This window comes from Saimiri boliviensis, chromosome 12 (genome assembly GCF_048565385.1).
Source record: "Saimiri boliviensis isolate mSaiBol1 chromosome 12, mSaiBol1.pri, whole genome shotgun sequence".
Classification (NCBI taxonomy): domain Eukaryota; kingdom Metazoa; phylum Chordata; class Mammalia; order Primates; family Cebidae; genus Saimiri; species Saimiri boliviensis.
In genome coordinates this window covers 99,038,940-99,063,207 of record NC_133460.1, presented here as the reverse complement: position 1 = coordinate 99,063,207, position 24,268 = coordinate 99,038,940, and the positions used below count along the sequence as shown (strand labels likewise).

Here is a 24,268-nt window from a genome sequence, read left to right as displayed (position 1 = left end):
AAGAGAAGCATTCATCTCTCTTTGGATTTGGAAGTGCTGGTATTTGTGCAGATTCTTCTCTGGGAAAATTGCTTCTACCGAGGGATGAATTAGCAATGCCTGGCATTTCTAAGTATCTCTTTAAATGTGAATTATAGTTCATATTAAGTATACATATCATACATTTTGTTCATTATTTTGATCTACAATTCATTATAATTATTGTTATTTATCTTGAGCATTTTTCAGGGTAAGGACCTAGATCTATTTTTTTTTGTACATGTAGTAAATGTTTATTAGTCAAGTATTAGGAAAATACTTAGTCTGTTAATTCCTCCTTTTCAGTAGTCATATTTCATACTGATTTTTATGTCACAAAAATCCATATTGCCCATCCATTGGATTATGGATACAGACACAACATTGTCTGGTGTCAATATCAAGACATCATGGCACACAGGGTGAAGATCTCTTCACTCTTCTATTTATCCATCTCGCAGACTCCTTTGTCATTCTGCAGGCTTCAGAGCAGAGACCTCGATGCGACTTCTGTTTTTCTTGGAAGAAACTATAGCTGGGTGTAGACATTTTCTACATGAAGTCTGCATTTCCTGGATTCCAAAGCACTTGATGAAAATAAGTTTTGTTTTTTTTTTAGAGATGGAGTCTCACTCTGTGTTGCCCATGCTGGAGTTCAGTGGTGCAATCCCGGCTCATTGCAGCCTCCTTCTCCTAGGTTCAAGCGATTCTCCTGTCTCAGCCTCCCTAGTAGCTGGGACTACAAGCGCACGCCACCACACCCAGCTAATCTTATATTTTTAGTAGAGACAGGGTTTCACCATGTTGGCCAGGCTGGTCCCAGACTCCTAACCTCAGGTGATTCACCCACCTTGGCCTCCCAAAGTGCTGAGATTTCAGGCGTGAGCCACCGCGCCCAGTGAAAATAGATTTTTAATGTTTGGAATTCAAGATGTGTCTTTCAGTCAAAGTCAAAAGAAATCTATTTGTTTCCAGAGAATCTCAAGTTATGCTGTGTTTATCATTGTACACAAGCATGCTTAGTAGTTCATGAAAGATATTTAATGTGATCACCAGTGCAGATGAGTTATTTGTAACAGTACTTGATTTAAGTGAATTTTAATTAAATTCTAGACTTCCAGTTGGCTTTTAAAACCTTTTAAACACTTAATATAATTCAGCAAAAACTAAATATTATTTATTTATTTTTATTTATTTTTATTTTTGAGACAGACTCTTGCTCTGTTGCCCAGGCTGGAGTGCAATGGCGTGATCTCAGTTCACTGCAACCTCCGCCTCCAAGGTTCAAGCAATTCTCCTGCCTCAGCCTCCTGAGTAGCTAGGATTACAGGCGTGCACCACCACACCCAGCTGATTTTTATTTTTTATTTTTTGCCAGAAAGTTCTAGAGAATTTAGAAAACACAAAGGACCAAGGAGACTGCCCAGAGAATCAAGAAGATTGTTCAGCCAAATTGTCTGTTTTCAGTGATCCTTTCTGGCCTGTCCCAGACATAAAGTTCCAATTACTCCCTAGAGCACATGTCTCTTCCTTATCTTTTTTCTTTTACATGATTTAATACATTGCATTAATTTATCTTTACCTCCTACTAGAGAGTAAGCTCTCTGAGGGCAAATTGATGGGTGGATTCTGTAATTAAATGTTTTGTTCACTGTAAACCCAGTGCCTAGAACAATGCTTAACATGGCAGGTACTCATAAGGTAAATGAATGAATGAATCAATGAACAATAACTATATATTTATTTGGAACTTGATTATTCATAGATATTTTTTGTTTTTTTGTTTTTGAGATGGAGTCTTGCTCTGTTGCCCAGGCTGGAGTGCAGTGGCACAATCTTGACCCATTGCAACCTCCATCTCCTAGGTTCAAGCGTTTCTCCTGCCTCAGCCTCCCAAGTAGCTGGGACTGCAGGCGCCTGCCACCATGCCCAGCTAATTTTTGTATTTTTAGTAGAGAAGAGTTTTTACCATGTTGGCCAGGCTGGTCTCAAACTCCTGACCTCAGGTGATCCACCTGCCTCGGCCTCCCAAAGGGCTGGGATTACAGCGTGAGCCACTGCACCTGGCCTTGTAAATGTTTTTAATGGCATAGCTAGTCACCAAGATTTATCAAGTGCTTTACATAATATATACCTTCAAATGGCTACTAGACAGTAACATTGTCTTCTGAAAAGAAAGAGCACAAGTAAAGATATCTATCACAGATGACTGAGCTACAAGTCTGCCTGGTAGATAAGGAAATGTATGCTCAGGCAGTTCTCAGTTAAACTGTTGCTTAGTTTCACTCTGGTTTAGACCCTCAGCTTTCTCATCTGGTTTCACTGGGGAAGACTGGATATGGGTTATTTTGGGGTAAAACTAGAAAACTGATAAAATGCCAGAAAAATAGAAGTAGTTTCTTGCATTCTCCAAAAGCAGAGCTCAGCCATTTATTATCTATTTAGAGAATCTTATTTATAAACTGATTAAAAGTCAGGCTAACCAAAATGAGAGAAACATAAGCATGATATAAATGTGCTTCCTTCTTACTGCAAGTGAGAACCCACCTTCATACTGTCTTTGTTTAGTAAAGGATAATCCTGAGATTTTATCTTTTGAATTTGTTGCCATGTTGAAGTGTTACCTTGTCAAATAAATATAATTTAGTTTTTTAAACTATTTAGGTTTTGAATTGCAAACTGGAACAGGGTGAGGGCTCATACTCTTCCAAAATACACTGCTTACCGGTTTTGATCCTTGTTGGGAGATAATTATCCATGAGTCTCTTGTGAGCTGAGGTGCTGATAACTTTTTGTTTTGAATTATCTTTTCAAGGATGTTTATACAACAAATAGCCCTGGAAGATAGCAATAGTTTTTCCCTCCAGATTTCAAGGGCAGATTTGTTTGCTGTCTAGTACAATGAGATAATGTCTGTCTCTGGAGGAAATGTTGGACAGGTTTTCTTGCAACTCATTATACAAGAGTGGGGCTTCCTAAGCTCAGGGTTCCTCAGCTCTTACACAAACCCATTGTGAGTGCAGCATCCATCTAGGCCTACTAGTATTGCCCCAAGGGATTTGGGCAGCATGGAGAAACCACTAACAAATACAAAACTCATGCTGCCTGCTGTGCTGCAATGGTCTTTTGTTTCTGATCCAGGAGTTTCATGTCTTCTGCTAGTATCCATTAAACTGGAGCAGGTGAACTTGCTAGCTTGCAAAGTAGGGTAAAATCTCAGATTCTTTGCAGTTATTGACAATTCTAAGGTCATATCTATGAATACTTATTTCTTGAGGAAAGGCATGTTGAAGTTCACCTAGCTTTGTCAAGGAAGAACAAATTATCTAAGAAAATGATTAGTACAACCAACGTTATGGGAGAGTTTGCACTATAAAAGGAAGAAAATTGGAATTTTCATCAATCCTTTTTAAAATAAGCATTTCACCAGTCATATTGCTGGTGGTTCTTATCTCCCAGCCCTGAACCATTGGGTGCCGCCCCATGCTCAGACCTCTTCTCTATGTCTGCTTTCTAGTGACCTCATCCAGTCTCATGGTTGAAACACCATCTATTCCCTGACAATTCCAAGTCTGTACTTCTCCTCTGCAGTCCAGACTGGTGTCTTCAACAGCCTTCTTGGCATTTCCAATAGACATTTCATAGCAAACTCTCCTGATTACTAGCCCCATACCCACCCAACTTTCTTCTCCACCTTCTAATTTCAGCAGTTGTCAAGACTTGCCTTCCACTTGCTCAGGTTAACAGCCTTGGAGTAATTCTTAACTTTTCCTTTTCTCTCACATGCCACAAGTAATCCATCAACAAATCCTGATGGCCCCATCTATATAGTATGTACAAAATCTTACCATTTATCATTATGCTAAGGATAACCACCCTGGTCTAAGTCATCATTACCTCTTGCCTGGATGAATAATTTTAGTGGGTCTCTCTGCATTTGCCCTTACCCACATTCCCACCCTACTTCTCCCTCAGTTTATTTTCAATGCAAGAGCCAAGATGATCATTAAAAAAGGTCAGATCCTGTCACCTTTCCCAAGAACTTCTCATGTTTTGGAATAAAACTCACAGACCTCAATCTGACCATCAAGTGCCCTCCCAGCTGTTACTCTCTGACCTCATCTCCCACCATTTTCTTCCTAGCTCACTCTGCTGAATTCTCCTGTCCTTCCTGATCATTCTTAAACAAACCAAGTACCAAATAGCATCAGGAGGTTTGCATTTACTATTTCATTGCCTTGACAATCTCTTCACTCAGATATGTGTGCCTGGTGCTCTCCCATACCTCCTTTGGGTCTTTTCTCAAATGTCACTTATCAATGAGGCCATAAATATAATTTCATTTTTATAATATTTAGGTTTTGAATTCCAAACTGGAACAGGGTAAGGGCTCATAATCTTTCCAAAATACACTGCTTGCCAATTTTAACTCTTGTTGGGAGATAATTATCTGTGAGTCTCTTGTGAGGTGAGGTGCTAATAACTTTTTGTTTTGAATTACCTTTTCAAGTTTTGAATTATCTTTTCAAGGATGTTTATACAACAAACAGCCCTGGAAGACAGAAATAGTTTTTCCTTCCAGAGTCAAGTTACATCATCTGATATGTATATGGGTATATATTTGTGTATGTGTGTGCATATATATTTATTTATTTATATATTATATAAGTTATATATGGTTTATTTGTTTATTGCCTGTGTCTCCTGACAAGAATGTAGGCACCACTGGGGCAGGGAGTTTGTATTAGCAATTCTTAGAAAAAAAGCCTAACTTACAGTAAGCACTCAGTAATATTTGTTGACTTGAATTATTGAAATGTTTATCATTGAGTGATATATGGGTTGAATATCCCCAATCTAAAAATTTCAAATCTGAAATGCTCCAGAAATCTAAAACTCTTTGAGGGCTAACAGGACACCCAAAGGAAATGCTCATGGGAGCATGTTGGATGTCAGTTATTTGAATTAAGGATGCTCAACCAGTAGGTATAAAATGTAGATATTCCAAGATGTGAAAAAAATCCAAATTTTGAAACACTCCTGTTCCCAGGCATTTCAGGTAAGAGATGCCACCCTGTGATATTTATAGGTAGTTATTTACAAATAATTAAATCCCAGTCGCTAAGACTTGGTTTCAATTAATTTTTTTTTTTTTTTTTTTTTTGTGGTTCCCCGACAGCATTTTTCACTCAGTGAGAAAGTATTTTCTCTTTAATCCTTTTTTGTCCTTCTAATTTCATGAAGCAGAATATCTTTATAACAAAGACAGAACAGCTTTCAGGCCCAGGGATTTGATCACACAATGATATCAAAGCTCAAATTTAATTATACCGTTTAATATTCCTTTCTACAGATTATCTATAGAGGAAATGACAACTGGCTATTGATTTATGAAAGTGGTATATACTTGCCTTTTAAAATTGTCATATTTAATAAAAGCTGATTTTTTAGAAAATTAAGGAAATAGAATAGGTAGATAAAAACTGTGGCAAACAATAGTGAAGGTGATATCTGAGTGAAATTGGGAAATTCCAAGAAACGACCATCCTGATGACATGCTTGAATTTGCATCTGAAGTGATGAGGTCATTTTCAATGTAGTCTTCAGAATCAACCTTCCCATATTATAGCCATGATACCTATTGAGAAGTAGAAAAGCTGCACTTATATAAATATAGTCAAACAGTTGAACTATTATGATAAGATTGGTCTGCTACTAATTAGATTGAATTAATGAAATTTGTATTGTAATTTGAACAGTATGATGTAAGAGTTGACTCCATGTTGGCCATGATTTTCTTCCACTTAATCTGAGAAGGGATTTTGATGGCGTCTAGAGAGGTATTCTAGACCGAGGGAGAGGTAGATGACAGAAGGAGAGTTCCTCGATAAGATCAACCAAGACCAAATGAGATAAGCACCTTAAAAACTTTTGTCCATGTTAAACCCATGCAGAAGGGCTTGGAGTAGCCTTTCTCTGTGATGAAAGTGGCATTTGGGGGAACCTTCAGAGTGTCTTCTTCAGCCTTCCCCTGTAGGTCCCCCAGTGTCCCACTATCTGCCATGAAAAACCTGAGCAGGGCACAGGATGGATCTCACTTTCCCTCCAGGAGAGAGTATTTACAGTGTACCTCAGAACTAGTGACAGCCTTCTTGCTATGCCTGCAGAAATAAAACTAACTAAAACTCTGAGTTTCTCCTTATTCACATCACAAGTAGCAGAGCCTTTACTAAGAAGTGGGGAGAGCCTCAGTAGATAGCGCATATCAGGAGATACTGTGTGTACAGTTTAAAGGCTAATTGGAGAGGGGTTAAACTTTTAAAACTCTTTAGTACAGAGTTCATGAAGTGTGGACCAAGAAGAACCTAACCCAGAGTGACCCAGATGCTGATTAATGATTCACACTCCTCATCTCCTACCTCCAGTCTCATGGCCAGCATCTCTGTGGTTGGGGTCTAGCATTTTCAGACAGCTTCTTAAGTAAGTACATTGTATATCACTCAACAATGGGGGTGTGTTCTAAGAGACGCATCATTAGGTCATTTTATTGTGTGTGAACATCATAGAGAGTGCTTCCAACCTAGCTGCTATAGCCTACTGCGCAGCTAGGCCATATGGCCTAGCCTATTGCTCCTAGGCTATGAACCTGTATAGCATGTTACCGGACTGAATTCTGTGGGCAGTTGTAACCCAATGGTAAGTATTTGTGTATCTAAACATATCTAAATATAGACCAGGTATAGTAAAAATAAGGTATAAAGAATTAAAAAGGATACACCTGTATAGGGCACTTACCATGACTGGAGCTCTCCGGACTGGAAGTTGCTCTGGGTGAGTCAGTGAGTGAGTGGTGAGTGAATCTGAAGGCCTAGGACATTGCTGTACACTGCTATAGACGTTAGAAATACTGTACACATAGGCTACACTACATTTATAAATAGTTTTTCTTTAGTAATAAATTAACCTAAGCTCACTATAATTTTTACTTTATAAACTTTATTTTTAAAAACTTTTTGACTCTTTTGTAAAACATTTAACTAAAAACAAACTCTTAAAAAAGGAAAAAAGAAAGAGCCAGGTGTGGTGTCACACATTTGTAGTCCCAGCTACTCAGGAGACTGAGGCAGGAGGATAGTGTGGGACCAGTAGTTCAAGGCTATAGTGGACTATGATCACACCTGTGATTAGCCACTGCACCAGCCAGGGCAACATACCAAGCACCCCCTACCCCGCCTTTTTTTTTTTTTTTAAGATAGAGTCTCACTCTGTTGCCTAGGCTGGAGTGCAGTGGTGTGATCTCGGCTCACTGTAATCTCTCCCTTCCAGGTTTAAGTAATTCTCATGCCTCAGCCTCCCAAGCAGCTGGTATTACAGGTGTGTGCCACCATGCCCAGCTAATTTTTGTATTTCTAGTAGAGATGGGGTTTCACCATGGTGGCCAGGCTGTTCTCAAACTCCTAACCTCAGGTCATCTACCTGCCTCAGCTTCCCAAAGTGCTGGGATTACAAGCATGAGCCACTGTGCCCAGCAAAGACCCTGTCTCTTAAAACACACACACACATGCACACACACACATTGTATAGCTATACAAAAATATTTTTTATATCTTGTTCTATAAGCTTTTCTCTATCTTTAAAATTTGTTTTAAAAACTTTTAAAACCATTTTGTTAAACGAAGACACAAACATACACATTATCCTAGGCCAAGATGTCACGACATAATAGGAAATTTTCAGCTCCATCATAATCTTATGAGACCACCATTGTATGTGCAATCTGTTGTTGACGAAAATGTCATTATGCAGTGCATAGTTAAATATACCAAGTTTGAGAACCACTGCTTTGTTGGACATAGGGCAGGAAGTTTCTAGCTCGAATTGGTAGTGGGGTAATGGAGGGGGAAATGTATAGGTCCATGAAAAGGACCTAAGAAAGAATATGTCAGGCCAGACACAGTGGCTCATGCCTGTAATCCCAGTACTTTGGAAGGCTAAGGCGGGTGAATCTCTTGAGGTCAGGAGTTTGAGACCAGCCTGGCCAACATGGTAAAACCTGTCTCTACTAAAAATCCAAAAAAATTAGCCAGTGCTTACCTGTAGTCCAGCTCCTCAGGAGGTGGAGGCAGGAGACTAGCTTGAACTCAGGAGGTGGAGGGTGCAGTGAGCTGAGATCGTGCCATTGCACTCCAGTCTGGAAGATAGAGCGAGACTCTGTCTCCAAAAAAAAAAAAAAAAAAAAAAAAAAAAAGTATTTCAGCTACCTGTTCAGTACCGTCTAGATAAAGATTCTCTGATCATGGTCCTTGTGGCCTAGGAAATTCCCTGGAATTGGACTTTTCTTCAGAACAGCCTCATTAAATGTAGAATGTAGGTAGAAGGCACTCAACTAAAGAACAGACAGAAGAACTCATGCTCTACCCATAACTGACTGGTAATAGGGAGATGGGACAAGTCCTGGTCTCCAGGTATGCCCTGTAGATTCTGAGGAGGAGCAAAGAAGCAAGGGTGAGAAACTCCCTATCATGCAATTTTTCTGCACCCACAGTTTCAAAGCTGAAAATTGAAATCAAATGATCATCAGTGATGAAAGCCCTGGTTAACCTAGAGGCATAGCATAAATTCTGAGTGTAAACAGTAACATTTGCTTATTCAGTGAATATTTTTTGAGTGCTCAGGCACTCAAAAATAAGTTATACATAATCAAGTTACGTACAGACATAATCGCTGCCTTCATAGAGATACTAATCAGACATTCGAATGGTCATATAAATATGGAGGGTTGAAAGGTGTATATGACACGGAACCTACCCCTGAAGAACCCGTGAGCTGGAGAGCAAGGCGCTTACTGGTGGAAGCATAGCTGGTAGCAGGGCAGGTGCAGGTGAGCGCTTCAGATGCCAGTGCCAGCAAATCAGAGACCACCTAGAGCTCATTCTCATTGGTCTGGGGATGTTGTCAAGGAGGGAACAAGATTTGCACATAAACCTCTAGAAAACTGAACAACCTTCCCAGGACTAAAAAGGGGAGCATGGTAGGTGTAGTCAGGTGTGGGGGCTGCCTTGTTCAGGGCAGTGGGTGGTGAGGATACAGGTGTGGCCAGAGTTGACAGTGACCTTAATTTGAGCAAGCAAATTTTCTCCTAGAAGTAAATGGAACCATGATGTTCCTATTGTCATAGAAAGGATAGCACTTTAAACATTAATTATAATAATGTAATTCCTTTTCAAAAATGGAAGTAGTTTTATTATTATTTATAGCCATATTATTTTAAAGAGATTTCTGAACACTGGGTATCTGTGGAAAATAAAAAATAATCAGATCATGTAAGTTCTTTCAGAGTAGCATTGGCAGAAATTCTTATATAGAATAGAGTGATGTTTTGATAGAGGCTGTTACCACTTAGCAGTGTGAGTCTTAACTCTTGTGTTAGAGGCTGTGGGAATTGATACCTTTTGATAATTTATTTAATCCCTTGCTCCTCTTATCTGTAATTTTCAATACATCAAGACAGCCCATGAACACTGAAACTATTTTGAAAGTGTTAATCTAAAGCTGTTAGAAAATTCAAATTACAACACTGAATTGCAATATATTTTTCAAGAATTAGCTTCTTTTAAAGATTGTGTTCTATGAAAGGTTTGGGAAAAATATCCCATCTCCAACAGTACTTTCCATTTTTGCCATTTTAGGCTGATATTTACCAGGTCAGGGTCATTCCATCTAGGACATGTGAACTTATAAAGTAGATGGACATTTATGGAGTAAAATGGATGAAGATTGGGGGTAGGTCATTGAAGATACAGATTAGGGATTTTCTATGTTTCATTTTTTAAGGTAAAATTGTATTATCTAATTCCTAAGTTATAAGAACTAGTTACATATCATTTTTGAAATGGAGTTTTGGAAAGTAGTTAAAATGATGACTTTGGCCTTTTTTTTTTTTTTTTGGAGATGGAGTTTCGCTCTTGTTACCCAGGCTGAAGTGCAATGGCATGACCTCGGCTCACCGCAACCTCTGCCTCCTGGGTTCAGGCAATTCTCCTGCCTCAGCCTCCTGAGTAGCTGGGACTACAGGCACGTGCCACCATGCCCAGCTAATGTTTTGTATTTTTAGTAGAGACGGGGTTTCACCATGTTGACCAGGATGGTCTCAATCTCTTGACCTCGTGATCCACCCGCCTCGGCCTCCCAAAGTGCTGGGATTACAGGCTTGAGCCACCGCGCCCGGCTGACTTTGGCCTTTCTTTCAGTGCAGTGTAATTTCTGGGATTTCACCTAGATACTTAGGTCAGGAAAATGTTCATATTCACAAGGATGAGTGTGCTGGCTGTCCTGGATAGGTGTGTCATTTATTCTATCATAAATATTTCCTAACTAAAGAGATAGAATAGCTCCCTTCAGGAGCCTTCTCTCATTTGTAATTGCCTTCAAGGTTAGAGTTTATGTAACCTACATCTCTTAGTACATGTAAAATAAATGCTTTCCCATTTATCCTCCGATGGAAGAGTTGCTCATTGATTTCCTTAAAAGAACCCACCATACACTTAAAGACCATCATTACTCCGACTTCTTCTTTGGTCTAATCCTATCTACTTTTTTTAAGTGCTCCTTCCCAGCCCTTTAATTATTCCTGTTGCTAACCTGTGATCCCATTCTCATTTCTTCTCACGTACCTTAAACCATGGCACACTTAACTAGTCACAGTCTTGTTCTTTGTAATCGGGGCCTTCTTACTATAGCTAAAGACAAAGTAGAGCATAGCTCAACCCTACACACAGCACATGTGAATGGAAATTGTCTCTTAGGTTGTTGAGTTGTGGTCAATTTCAGTTGCTACAAAAGTTCAGAAGAGCCTTAAGAGACAAGAGAAGTTGGAAGATGAGTGGAGTTTCTACCTTGGCACCACAATTTTGATGCCAATTAGGTAGTTTCAGGAGCAAAGATGGAATTACTGGCTCAAAGTCATGCAGAAATGCCCTTTACCTGATGCTATGCCAGAGGAACTTGGCTCTGGACACAGAGTCCAGACACTAGCCTGATTTAAAGTAATATGAGGCCGGGCATGGTGGCTCAAGCCTGTAATCCCAGCACTTTGGGAGGCTGAGACGCGTGGATCACGAGGTCAAGAGATCGAGACCATCCCGGTCAACATGGTGAAACCCCGTCTCTACTAAAAATACAAAAAATTGCTGGGAATGGTGGGGCGTGCCGGTAATCCCAGCTACTCAGGAGGCTGAGGCAGGAGAATTGCCTGAACCCAGGAGGCGGAGGTTGCGTTGAGCCAAGATCGCGCCATTGCACTCCAGCCTGGGTAACAAGAGCGAAACTCTGTCTCAAAAAAAAAAAAAATAAATAAATAAATAGAATTAAAAAAATAAAGTAATATGAAATGGGGGGAAAGAAAAATAATTGTCCATCTCTCTAAGTATTGTGGAAGACATAAAATAAGCCTGAGAAGTTGTCTTTGCCAACTCAGTAAGCTTGTAGTGGAGACAAGGAGACAATCATAGTTACAGTGGATGGAGTATCCCAAGAGAACATATTAAAAGCCAGATGTCAGTCATCGTTCTGTGTCTCAAGGATGCAGAGCCCTGGGGGATTGGAGGAGACTATCAGCTTCACCATGAGGGCAAACCTGAGAGGGGCTGGGAGCTGGGTGAAGTTGGCATCAGCATGGTATTGAAAAGAATGTCACTGGGGTGCTGAGGAGACTGGCCGGAGCAAAGTGCTGGTGTTTGGGAAGAGTCAGATGAATGTTTGGAAGATGTGAGGGCCTTACTTGCAAGGTCAAAGCATTTGGCAGAGTGGAGCAGGAAAGCCTGTTGATGAAAGCATCATCTTTACCATTTTAATTTAGAAGCGGTAAGCAGGGGAGATTGGGCAGGGGAGAAACTAGAGAAAATGAGCCCATTAGGAGGGATAATAGACCCAGTGCTAATGGCTTCCTGTGGTTGTTGGTAAAAAATGGTGATGTATTTGTGCCTTTGTTTTTTCGAAGGTCAGTTTATAGACACACATATAGCTATGGCTGGGGCTGTCTCTTGTGCCTGGAATTTATAAAAGGCAATGATACATGACCTTGTATGTATCTAGTCATTCATATATGTATGGTCATGTATCTGGAGACTAAAAAATGGAAAGGAATAGTAGAGAATGTAGACTTTAACAAAATTTACCATTGGGTCCAAAATTCAAACGTGTGGCCTAGTTTGAGATGTAACTCCCTGGGATTAGCAAGGTCGTTTCTCTTAAGCATAGCCAGCCATTCACTTCCTTCTTGTGCATATTTTCAGCCCTAATGCCTGATATTAAAGTAATCTATGCTATGGTAGAAGACTTTAATACTTATTTTTCTGTTATGAACCAAATCTTAGAAAGCAAGAAAAAAAAAGTGAGAATATTTATTTCTGGATGATATCATTGTTTCTTGAGCTGTTTATAATTAATATTGTTTGCACATGAAGTTCTACAATAAGTTAAACAACAAGCTTACTATGTAGTCAAAGATTTTATTAATAAATAGGGATTTCAAAATGATTTCTTTCCAATCAAGTCTCTTTACTTAGTTTTGTAAATTCAAACTCTGCATTAAATACAGACTCTCAAATGACTTGCTGTGGGGCCCATTTTTTCATCTGGTTGAGTTTGTAAATATCATCTTTCCTAGAAACGATCATTGATTTTGATGTGCATTTAGAATTTAATGTGGAAAACTCTTAAAATATGTTTTTTTGAGGCTTAGTGTTTGCTTTCGGAACAATGCATTAGCAAAAGATATTTCTGGTGGGAAGCTTCCCCCTCATGTTATTGTTGATGAGTCTCCGCTCAGCTATTTTGAGCTCTGGGCTACAGTGGATGGTACTTTTGAGCTGCTGTGTGTGGTACTTTTAGATACACTGCTGTGGGTTTCAGAGCAAAAAATGGATTAACTCAGATCCCACACTGTAATGGAATTTTTGGTGGTTTGAGAAGACACTGTGTCATAGTCTACTTTTGTATTCTCTAGGAAGATAGGTTTTAATGAATAGACCAACATCTTAGATGAAATTAGACTTTTATAATATTTAGTTGGAGGACAGAGGCAGAGGATGGGAAGCATTTGGTATTCACAGTGCTAACTGGGGTGAAGTGTTTGAGAGTTCTGTACCCTGCGTCTGCTCCAGCCCCGCTCTAGACAACCTAGGAAGGTGCAGGGATGGTCTAGTCCCAGGCAGAGTAGAACAGGACTTCCTTTTCTTTTTCTTTTTTTCTTAATTGTGACTTTTATTTTAGATTCAGGGGGTACATGTGCAGGTTTGCTACATGGTTGTATTGTGTGACACTGAGGGTTGGGGTATGACTGAAGCCATTACCCAGGTAGTCAGCATAGCACCCAATAGGTAGTTTCTACCTTTCCCTGCCTGCTTCCCCACGCTTGTAGTCCCAGTGTCCATTGGCCCCATCTTTACGTCCATGTATACACAGAGTTTAGCTCCCAATTATAAGTGAGAACGTGCGGTATTTGGTTTTCTGTTTCTGCATTAGTTTGCTTAGGATAATGGACTCAAGCTATATCCATGTTGCTACAGAGGACATGATTTCATTCTTTTTTACGGCTACATAGTATTCACAGTATATATGTACCACATTTTCCTCATTCATTCTGCCATTGACAGGCACTTTGATTAATTCCATTCTTTGCTATTGTAAATAGGGCTGTGATGAACATACAAATACATGTGTCTTTTGGTAGAACATTTATTTTTCTTAGGCTGTATCCCCAATAATGGTATTGCTGGGTTACATCATAGGTCCAGTTTTAGTTATTTGAGAAATCTCCGGCCAGGCGTGGTGGCTCATGCCTATAATCCCAGCACTTTGGGAGGCCGAGGTGGGTGGATCACGAGATCAAGAGATCAAGACCATTCTGGCCAACATGGTGAAACCCCGTCTCTACTAAAAATACAAAAAATTAGCCGGGCATGGTGGTGTGCTCCTGTAATCCCAGCTACTCAGGAGGCTGAGGCAGGAGAATTGCTTGAACCCAGGAGATGGAGGTTGTGGTGAGCCGAGATCGCACCATTGCACTCCAGCCTGGATGACAGAGCAAGACTCTGTCTAAAAAAAAAAAAAAAAAGAAAAAGAAAAAGAAAGAAAGAAATCTTCTAGCTGCTTTCCACAGTGACTTAACTAATTTACATTCCCACCAACAATGTATATACATATATATACTGTGTGTGTGTGTGTGTGTGTGTGCGTGTGTGTGTGTGTTCCCTTTTCTCCACAGCCTTAGAGCATCTGTTTTTTTAATTTCCTTCCTTCCTTCCTGCCTTCCTTCCTTTTTCTTTCTTTTTTCTTTTCTTTTCTTTTCTTTTCTTTCTTTCTTTCTTTCTTTCTTTCTTTCTTTCTTTCTTTCTTTCTTTCTTTCTTTCCTTTCTTGTTCTCCTCTCTCTGTCTCTCTCTGTCTCTCTCTTTCTCCTTCTTTCTCTCTTTCTTTCTTTCTTTTGATGGAGTCTTGCTCTTGTTGCCCAGGCTGGAGTGCAATGGCGTGACCTCAGTTTACTGCAACCTCTGCCTCCTGGGTCCAAGCGATTCTCTTGTCTCCACCTCCCGAGTAGCTGGGATTACAGGCACCCACCACCATGCCTGGCTAATTGTTTTTATTTTTAGTAGAGATGGGGTTTCACCATGTTGGCCAGGCTGGTCTCGAACTCCTGACCTCAGGTGATCCAGCCATCTCAGCCTCCTGAAGTGCTGACATTACAGGCATGAGCCACCACACCCAGCTTGTTGTTGTTTTTTTTTTGGCTTTTTAGTAATAGCCATTTTGACTGATGTGATATGGTATCTTGTGGTTTTCATTCGCATTTCTCTGATGATTAGTGATGTTGAGCATTTTTTCATATATCTTCTTTTAAGAAGACATGTTCTTTGTCCTCTTTTTAATGGAGTTACTTGTTTTTTTGCTTCTGGAATTAAGTTCCTTATAGATTCTGTATAACAGACTTCTGTTGGATGCACAGTTTGTAAATATTTTCTCCCATGCTGTAGGTTGTCTGTTTACTCTGTTGATAGTTTCTTTTGCTATGCAGAAGCTCGTTAGTTTAATTAGATCCCACTTGTCAATTTTTGCATTTGTCATAATTGCTTTTAAGGACTTAGTGACAAATTCTTTGCCAAGGGTAATGTCCAGAAGGGTATTTCTTAGGTTTTATTATAGGATTTTCATAGTTTTAGGTCTTACCTTTAAGTCTTTAATCTATCTTGAGTTAATTTTTGTATAGGTAGGGGTCTAGTTTTATTCTTCTGCATATGGATAGCCAGTTATCCCAGCACCATTTGTTGAATAGAGAGTCCTTTCCCCCATTGCTTATTTTTGTCAACTAAGATTAGCTGGTAGTAGGTATGTGACTTTATTTCTGGGTTCTCTATTCTGTTCTATTGGTCTAGGTGTCTGTTTTTGTGTCAGTACCATGCTCTTTTGGTTACTGTAGCCTTGTAGTATAGTTTGAAGTCAGATAATGTGATGCCTCTAGCTTTGTTTCTTTTGCTTAGGATTGCTTTGGTTATTCAGGCCCTTTTTTGGTTCCATATTTCTTCCAATTTTAGAATAGATTTTTGTAATTCTATGAAAAATGATGTTGGGAATTCCATAAGAATAGCCTTAAATCTGTAGATTGTTTTGCTCAGTATGGCCATTTTAACAAGTTTGATTCTTCCAGTCCATGAGCATGTAATGTGTTTTTTTTGTTTGTGTCATCTATGATTTTTTCAGCAGTGTTTCATTCTCCTTGTAGACATTTTGCATCTCCTTGGTTAGATGGAGTCCTAGGTGTTTTTGTATGTGTGGCTGTTGTAAGTGGGATTACATTCTTGACTTGGCTCTCAGCTTGAACTTTCTTGGTGTATAGACATCATACTGATTTTTGTATATTTTGTATCCTGAAATAATTTATCAGTTCTAGGAGCCTTTTGGTGGAGTCTTTAGGGTTTTCCAGGTATAGAATAATAGCATCAGCAAAGAGAGACCGTTTGATGACTTCTTTTGCTGGATGCCTTTTATTTCTTTTTCTTACCTAATTACTCTGGCTAGGACTTCCAGCTCTATGGAGCAGTGAGAGTTGGCATGCTTGCCTTGCTCCAGTTCTTAATGGGGATGCTTCTAGCTTTTGCCTACTCGCATACTGGCTGTGAGTTTGTCTTAGATAACTCTTATCATTTTGAAGTATGTGGAACAGGATTTTGGCCTACGGGTAAAGTAGTACATCTAGAGCACATGGCCCTCATCACTGGAAACGAGGGGAGTATAAGATGGGTCCCAGAACTTTCATGGGGCAAATTCAGAAGGGCTCCTTCTTCCCTGAGAAGAGCTGACCACCTGGCAGCATGCTAGATGGATTTCCCCAGGAAAGAGAAGAAATGACCCATCCAAGGCTGCTGGCAACCCAATTAAAATGCTCATGTTGCTCAAAACTGAATTGAAAACATTGATCATGTTTGCTTAGCATCCCTCCCTCTCTTACTGGTACAAGTTGATTAAAACCCGTATAGGAGCAGTAGTACAAGAAAGAGATGTTCAATCTACTGATGTGGATGAAGAAAATGTCTTTTACCCCTAAATCTACCATTCGGTGGAGTTTTAGGTATGACCCATTCTCTTAAATGTTTGGCAGTAGGAACTAGTGGACAGGCAGATGGAGTGTTGTTGCAATGAATTTGTTGGAACATAAAATGTTACTACTGTTTTTAGAAGGTTGAAGAAATAGTTGCTACTGAAGCCCTGTTGATGCCACTAAAATACTGTTCTGTTTTCACCCTCATGGACACCCCCATACTTTGTTCCCCTCCTGTTCCATGCTATTTTTACCACATGGGCAGCTCCTGTTACTTTTTAAAAAAGATTTCAGCTTTTAAAAATATGCCTGTTACTAATTTTGCAACTTTTATATAAAATTTCTTGGATGTACATGTTCTTCCTTAGCTAGTAGTTGATTGTATTCAGTGGTTTCTAGAGAATGAATTCCAGAGCATAGCATCCACAAGGCACAGGACTTTTTGTAGCCAGGCTCTGGCGATGGCAAAACAGGGCAGGATTCAGTTGGGACCTTGAGTGGGGAATGTTTTAAATAATTGATCAGAAAAAAGCAATTAATCTCTTTCACTAGAAGCCCTATTTTTTAATGAAAGAAATCTATGCTTTTCCCTGGGCGTATGTTAACTGTCAGCTAAAGACTAATGGAGAACCCAAAGTTATACCCTACTGAAGTTTGACCTTACTAATTGAGATGTTTGTGATCATTTAGATGTGAAAGTTTTGCTTTGTGCCATCAGAGAAGATTATTTGCTAAGTTGTTAATATCAAACAGACAAAGGCTTTTGTAAAAAAAAATTAATGTTCACCTTTAGATATTTTTGCTTAAAAAGACTAATGCCTTTGTCAAAGCATAATTTTCAAAAAATAGAGTGCTCTCATACAAATCTGGAATGAACATGTATCAAAGATTTATTCAACTTATTAATGACAGAACCAGCAGGATGATGAAGTTGGTTCCAAGGAGAACTAAAGTTGGATTGACTGGGTGCAGTGGCTCATGCCTATAATCCCAGAACTTTGGGAGGCCAAGACAGGAAGATCACTTGAGGCCAAGAGTTCAAGACCAGCCTGTGTAACATAGCAAGAAAGCTGCCTGTCTATCCAAAAAAATTTAAAAATTAGTTGGGCATGGTGGCACATGCTTGTAGTCTTAAGCTACTTGGGAGGCTGAGGCAGGAGGTTTTCTTACACCCAGGAGTTCAAGGCTGCAATGAGCTATGATCATGCCACTGCACTCCAGGCTGGGCAACAGAGCAAGACCGTGCCTCTGTCTCTCTACCTATGTATATATAAAATAAAATTAAAAAGTGGGTTATAAAGACATTCAAAAAGGGATGTCAGAATAAGATGGCTGGGCTAGATGTAAAACTGATTCATGGTTCAAGACAATAGTAAAACCAGACAGAAGTCATCTGCATCTCTACTGGACAAGAATATAAAAGTTAACATTAACTTATAAAGTCTGGGCCTTTGATCAATAGGAAAGGGCTTGTCCAACACAGATCTGGTCCCCCCTGGATAATGAAATAATCCTTGTATGAGCTGTTAAACAGTGCTCCAGTATGACATTTAGACAACATGCTTTCCTTCCTTTACTTTGTTTATAAGTTGTGGATAATTTTTCTTAACATTATTATTATTAAAGGTGAACTTCTATTTATATGAAGAACTTAGAGGAGTTAAATTCATAGAGACAGAAAGTAGAATGGGGTTGCCCTGGGCTGGAGGAAGAGGGAATAGGGATTTTAGTGGGTACAGAATTCTAGTTTTGCAAGATGGAAAGAGTTCGGTGGATGCGTGGCAGTGATGGGTGCACACAATGGGAATGTACCTGAAGCCACTGACCTGTACACTTAAATGTGATTCGGATGGTACATTCTTTGTTATATGTATTTCGTCACAATTAAAAATAAAGTCACAAAATGGACTGACACATGACTATTGAAGAAAAAAATCAATAATTCTTGACCCTCCTGAGAGAACCAATGTGATGGTTCTGTTTGTAAATTTTCCCTGTTCATAAAACACAGCTAGACATATCTAAAAATAGGATTATCAAAATTGTTTACTCTGTGACATTTGTTCTTTTCGCTTAACAATGTATCACAGACAGATCAATGTCTACAACCTACAGCAGGCGTCCCCAAACTTTTTACACAGGGGGCCAGTTCACTGTCCCTCAGACCGTTGGAGGGCCGCCACATACTGTGCTCCTCTCAATGACCACCAATGAAAGAGGTGCCCCTTCCTGAAGTGCGGCGGGGGGCCGGATAAATGGCCTCAGGGGGCCGCATGCGGCCCGCGGGCCATAGTTTGGGGACGCCTGACCTAGAGGGCTATCAGTATCCGCAACTCAGAGGGCTAAATTCATTCTTTTTAATACCAACTCCTAGACTGGACATAGCACACTTTATTGAACTATTTTTCTGGTAATGAATGTTTAGATTGTTTCCTGTTGTTTTTCTTTTCCTGCCAATACAAACGCTGTTTTAAAAAAACGTTTTACTACAGCAGAGCAGTGCTGAAGACCAGGTTTTGAGTAGTGACAGCAAGAAGGCAGAGGAGGGAATGGATCCAAGAAACACCTCATTGGGCTGGGCACAATGGCTTATGCCTGTAATCCCAGCACTTTGGGAGGCCAAGGTGGGCAGATCACCTGAGGTCAGGAGTTCGAGACCAGCCTGGCCAACATAGTGAAACCCTGTCTTTACTAAAAATATAAAAATTAGCCAGGCATGGTGGCAGGCACCTGTAATCCCAGCTACTTGAAAGACTGAGACAGGAGAATTGCTTGAACCCAGGAGGCAGGGATTGTAGTGAGCCGAGATCACACCACTGTACTCCAGCCTGGTCAACAAAGAACAAAACTCCATCTCATAAAAAGAATAATAATAAGAAGAAACATCTCATTGGGGAAATGGGTTGGATTTGGTCCAGTTGAAAATGTTGATATTGGCCGGGCGCAGTGGCTCATGCCTGTAATTCCAGCATTTTGGGAGGCTGAGGTGGGCAGATCACCTGAGGTTAGGTGTTTGACACCAGCCTGACCAACAGGGTGAAACCCCATCTCTACTAAAAATACAAAATTAGCTGAGCGTGGTAACACATGCCTGTAATCCCAGCTACTCAGGAGGCTGAGGCAGGAGAATTGCTTGAATCTGGGAGGTAGAGATTTCAGTGAGCCGAGATTATGCCATTGCACTCTAGCCTGGGCAACAAGGGCAAAACTCTGTCTCAAAGAAAAAAAAAGAAAAGAAAATGTTGATGTTGATGTAAGAGTTGGAGAATGGATGCAGCTACCATTTTGATGAGAAAGGGAACAGAAAAAGAATAGCAGAAGGTTTTATAAGGGAGATGGCAGAGAAACTGTGAGAATAGGGTGTGTTTTGAAATTCTGGGTTTGAGATAGGCATGGGGTCTGTCTGTGCCCATCAGACAGCTACAAATCGGCATCTAAAGCTTGGGGAAGACATCACAGAGAGAGATCATTGATTTGAGCATCCCTTGCATAAAGTCGTAAGTGAGGCTATGAGAGTGGATGAGATCTGTTCCCAGGGAGTTCCTTAGATTACAGAGGAAGGAGATGGCACCCATGGGAGTGACCTGCATTTAGGGATCCGGCTGCTGAGACTGAGAAGGAGTAGACAGAGGAGAAAAAGCAGGAAAGTAAAGCCTGGGGAAGCTGGAGAGGCAAGAGTCTGAAATTGTGACAGCTGGTCCATTCTTAGCAAATGTAATCATGTTAAATATCTTTTAGGTATTGGCATCACAGGCTCCCCTTCTCACTGCTTGTTATATATGCCTTTAAGAACACCTTCCTCTGTGAATCTTGTCAAACACTGGTTTCCTTGTATAAACCACCAGAAATAATGATATGGTTTGGTACGCTACCTTGAGCACTACTTTGAATTTAAGGAAATAGCCAAATCAAATCATAATAGGGCACAGTTTGTAACATAGCATCTCTCAGTAGTGCTAAGAATTCATTTTTAAGGCTACATTATGTTCATAGAAACTAGGACTTTATTAATAAAGGATAGTAGATGTCAATTTCACAAAACCATATGACCTGGAAAAGGCTGCAGAGAGGTGCCCTAAGAAAGCAATAAATACAAAGAATTTCTAAACATTTAGAATTAGCTTTGAAACTGTCTCAATCTATTTTTGTGTATTGCCACCAGATTACCCTATTGACACCAGATCTTTGTATAAAGACTGTGCATTTTTAAACCATAGGTGATTGGAGGAGAAAATTTAGGGAATTGCCAGTAATCCAAACGCATTGTTTTGTCACTTCTCATGGCTTTGAGAAATCCTAAGTTGGAAAAATAGCAGTCATCAGAATTTGATGTCACTGAGGAGTGAAATCAGTGGGAGCCTGCCAAGTTTCAGGCAGGATTCAATTTTTTCATACATTGTGTTTCCTGTTTTATATTAGATACAATTAGGGTCCTGAAGAAGAATCAAAAGAAGACTCTCACCCTTCAAGTACCTTGCCATCTTGTAGAAAAGTAAGATATGTACATAGACAGATATTGAAGAAAACACTCTAAGGTTCTCTGACCCTCTACACCCAGACTGCATATTGCTGCTGAAGGAATTTTCAATCAGAATGAGGCTAGTCCATATATGGGTTCCCTAGACCCACAGGACCCATTTAGGGAGGAAGTAGCAGGTGGGAGAACAGTGGGGAAAGAGGAGAGGTTGGCAGGTAGGTGAGAGGAGGCAGCAGGTGGTGAACGAGCTGTTTTCCAGATAATATGATCACAGGAGTATTATAGGGTGGTCAGTTTCAGGCATGATGGACTCAGACCATAATGTTGGATTACTTAATAGTAAATGGCAAAGAAGAAGGTCATGGCTGTGGAGTGTTGATCTAAACAGAGACTGGTGAATCCACAATGGAAAGCTTGTTTGTGGGTTCCGGGTCACCTTGAATGTCTTCAGTAGCTTGTAGTTAGTGAAGAGTCCTGACTGAAGGTGGGGGAGTTGTGACTTTCATCAGAACCTTCCTGTTGCTCAGCCCTAGTTCATCTAGATGCATTAAGGAGTCATGGGAACTCAGCAGATGAACCCTGGAAGCATTCTAGCAGGTCCTTAGGAAAGCAGTTTATTGATTGAATTCCACCCCAACTGAGTACCAAATAATCTAGACGAATCCTAGATTCCTTGCCTCAGGAATTGTAAATTGGAATCAGTTGACCTTGGGGCTAGTGGGGGTAAGGTCAGAGATTTCCAGTTTTGGCTGTTGCTTCTCAGTCATTTGGCAGAGAAAAATCTTTACTGTCAGGGACTGCTTTGGGTTTTATTTACAGACAAGTTGTTGTGACCTTCTCTGGTCTTGTCTGAACACGTAGACCAGGCCCAAGCTCCCACTGCCTGTTCGCACTATCTCCCTAATCCACAGCTGTACTGTCAGAAAGAGATGCCAAAATCTAGATACAATAAAGCAGCCAAATGACAGGTCTTTCCTCCTTTGCCTGTTCATTTTTTCTCTCTCCATAACTTAGAAATAATTGGCTCATTCTATTTACTGCACAAAGAGAAAATGAAATGTCTGAATTTTTCATAGCAGTGGGAAAGTAGTTCCAAAGTGTGAAAAAAATAGCTATCGGAAATTCCAGCTACTGCTTTTGGTATAATGGAAATTTATTACTCAACTCCATAACAATCTTGGCCCAAGCCATGCAGTTGTGTGGGCAGGCAGTGGGCACCTTTCCTAAATAGCACACTGCCAGGGACACCTTTGTTCATATTTGAGACAGCCTGAACCAAGGGTATCTTTCTATCAAAGGGTGTTTGATTATCTCTGAATCTTAGACATGTCACAAAAGCCATTGAGACCTAGCGAGTGGATTTTACTTGTATGAGCTATTGCATCTCTCCCAAGGGGAGGGTCAGAGCCCAGTAATAAATAGCTCTTTGTACCAGTCCCCTCCCTAGCCCCAAACCATTGAGATCATAGAGTAAGCAACCAGTCAGTATTCAGTAGAAGGAGTGCGGCTCAGCAGTGTGGCAGATAATGACCAGATGTGAACTTTTCTTTCTACAGTGTGTGGCTGTGACCTGGCACAAGGGGGCTTTTTCATAAAGAACGGAGAGTATCTCTGCACCCTGGACTACCAGCGGATGTACGGGACACGCTGCCATGGCTGTGGGGAATTCGTGGAAGGAGAAGTCGTGACCGCTCTGGGCAAGACCTACCATCCCAATTGCTTTGCTTGTACTATCTGCAAGTAAGTGAGCTTATCTTTCCAAAGCCTACAGCTTCCTCCAACAGGGAAATGCTGGTTGGGGCTGTTAGAGCTTGGATTATATACCGTTGGTTTCAGTAGCACATAGTCTTACCCGTAGACTTCTTTCTGATTGTACTATCTATCGGTCTTAGTAAAAAAGTAGATGAATTGGAAACCGTATGCGTGGTGTCCTCTGCAAAGTAATAGGACTGATTTTGAGAAGACTGAAACCCATTCTGAAGCAGCTCTGGCTCTCAAAACATTTTTGGGTAATAAAAACATCAGGGGGTAATGGTATAACTGCTTAGAAGGATAAAGCTTATTTGGAAGTATAATTCTTAGGCATGTGTGTGTGTGTTTAAAATGGTCTCTTTAATCTATAATAGGGGGTGGCAAACTGTGTCCCATGGGCTGAATTAGGCCCAATACCTGTTTTTGTGGATAAAGTTCTATTGGAACGCAGCCACTCCCACTGTTGTGTGTGGCCTATGGCTGCTTCCACACTGCAGCAGCAGAGTTGAGTCGTTGTGACAGAGACCTTATGGTCTGCAAAGTCTTAAAAAATATACAGCCTCATCTTTAGGGGGAAATATTTGCCAGCCCCTGCTCTCTACATATCTACCAAGGTTAAATCTTAATAGTGCAAACCAGCTTGATTAAAATGACCAGTCAGTCTGGGCATGGTAGCTCACCCTTATAATCCCAGTACTTTGGGAGGCTGAGGCAGGCAGATCACCTGAGTGATCAGGAGTTTGAGACCAGCCTGCTCAATATGTTGAACTTTCTCTCTATTAAAAATTCAAAAAAATTAGCTGGGCGTGGTGGTGCACTACTTGGGAGGCTGAGGCAGGAGAATCGCTTGAACCCAGAAATGGAGGCTGCAGTGAGCTGAGAGCACACCACTGCACTCCAGCCTGTGTGACAGAGCGAGACTTCATCTCAAAATAAATAAATAAATAAATAAGAATAAAATTTATTTTATTTAAAAATAAAATAGAATGATCAGCCAGAGAGTAGTATGAGTGAGCAAATGTGGTGTGGTTTTTTTGTCGTTTTTGTGTTTTGAGGGCTGCATGTTATAAAACTAAGATAGGTTTGATTCCTATAACTAGGAATCACCACCAAGGGTCAGCTGCTTTATTGATCCATTCTAATTTGACAATTTGGCAATCCAGTGCCTTTTGAAGTGGTGATCTATTTGCTATGCCTTTCTAAAAATTCCAGCTCAGAGGAGATGTGTTGTCTGCTTTTCAGCATTTTATGTTTCTAAGCCAGAAAGATGTAAGCTCTAGAAGGGTAGATTCAATATTGTATAATTAACAAGATAATACTGATAAATAAATCATAAGACACAAAACATTCATAATATCTTTATAGCTAAGTATTCGCTCATTTCTCCCTTTTATTTTTTAAGAATCATAATTTTACAATTCTGGATGAA

At 40.2% G+C, this 24,268-nt stretch overlaps 1 protein-coding gene across 21 annotated transcripts in view; it reads left to right on the top strand.

The window, feature by feature from the left end:
- The window catches only part of ABLIM1 (actin binding LIM protein 1), a 403,495-nt gene that overhangs the window by 232,844 nt on the left and 146,383 nt on the right, over positions 1-24,268 (top strand). For all 21 annotated transcript variants that reach the window (XM_003922182.4, XM_003922180.4, XM_039464994.2 and 18 more), the window contains one exon: positions 22,644-22,827. In XM_003922182.4, the coding sequence (XP_003922231.2) occupies positions 22,644-22,827 (184 nt within the window). The remainder of the gene's footprint in view (positions 1-22,643; positions 22,828-24,268) is intronic.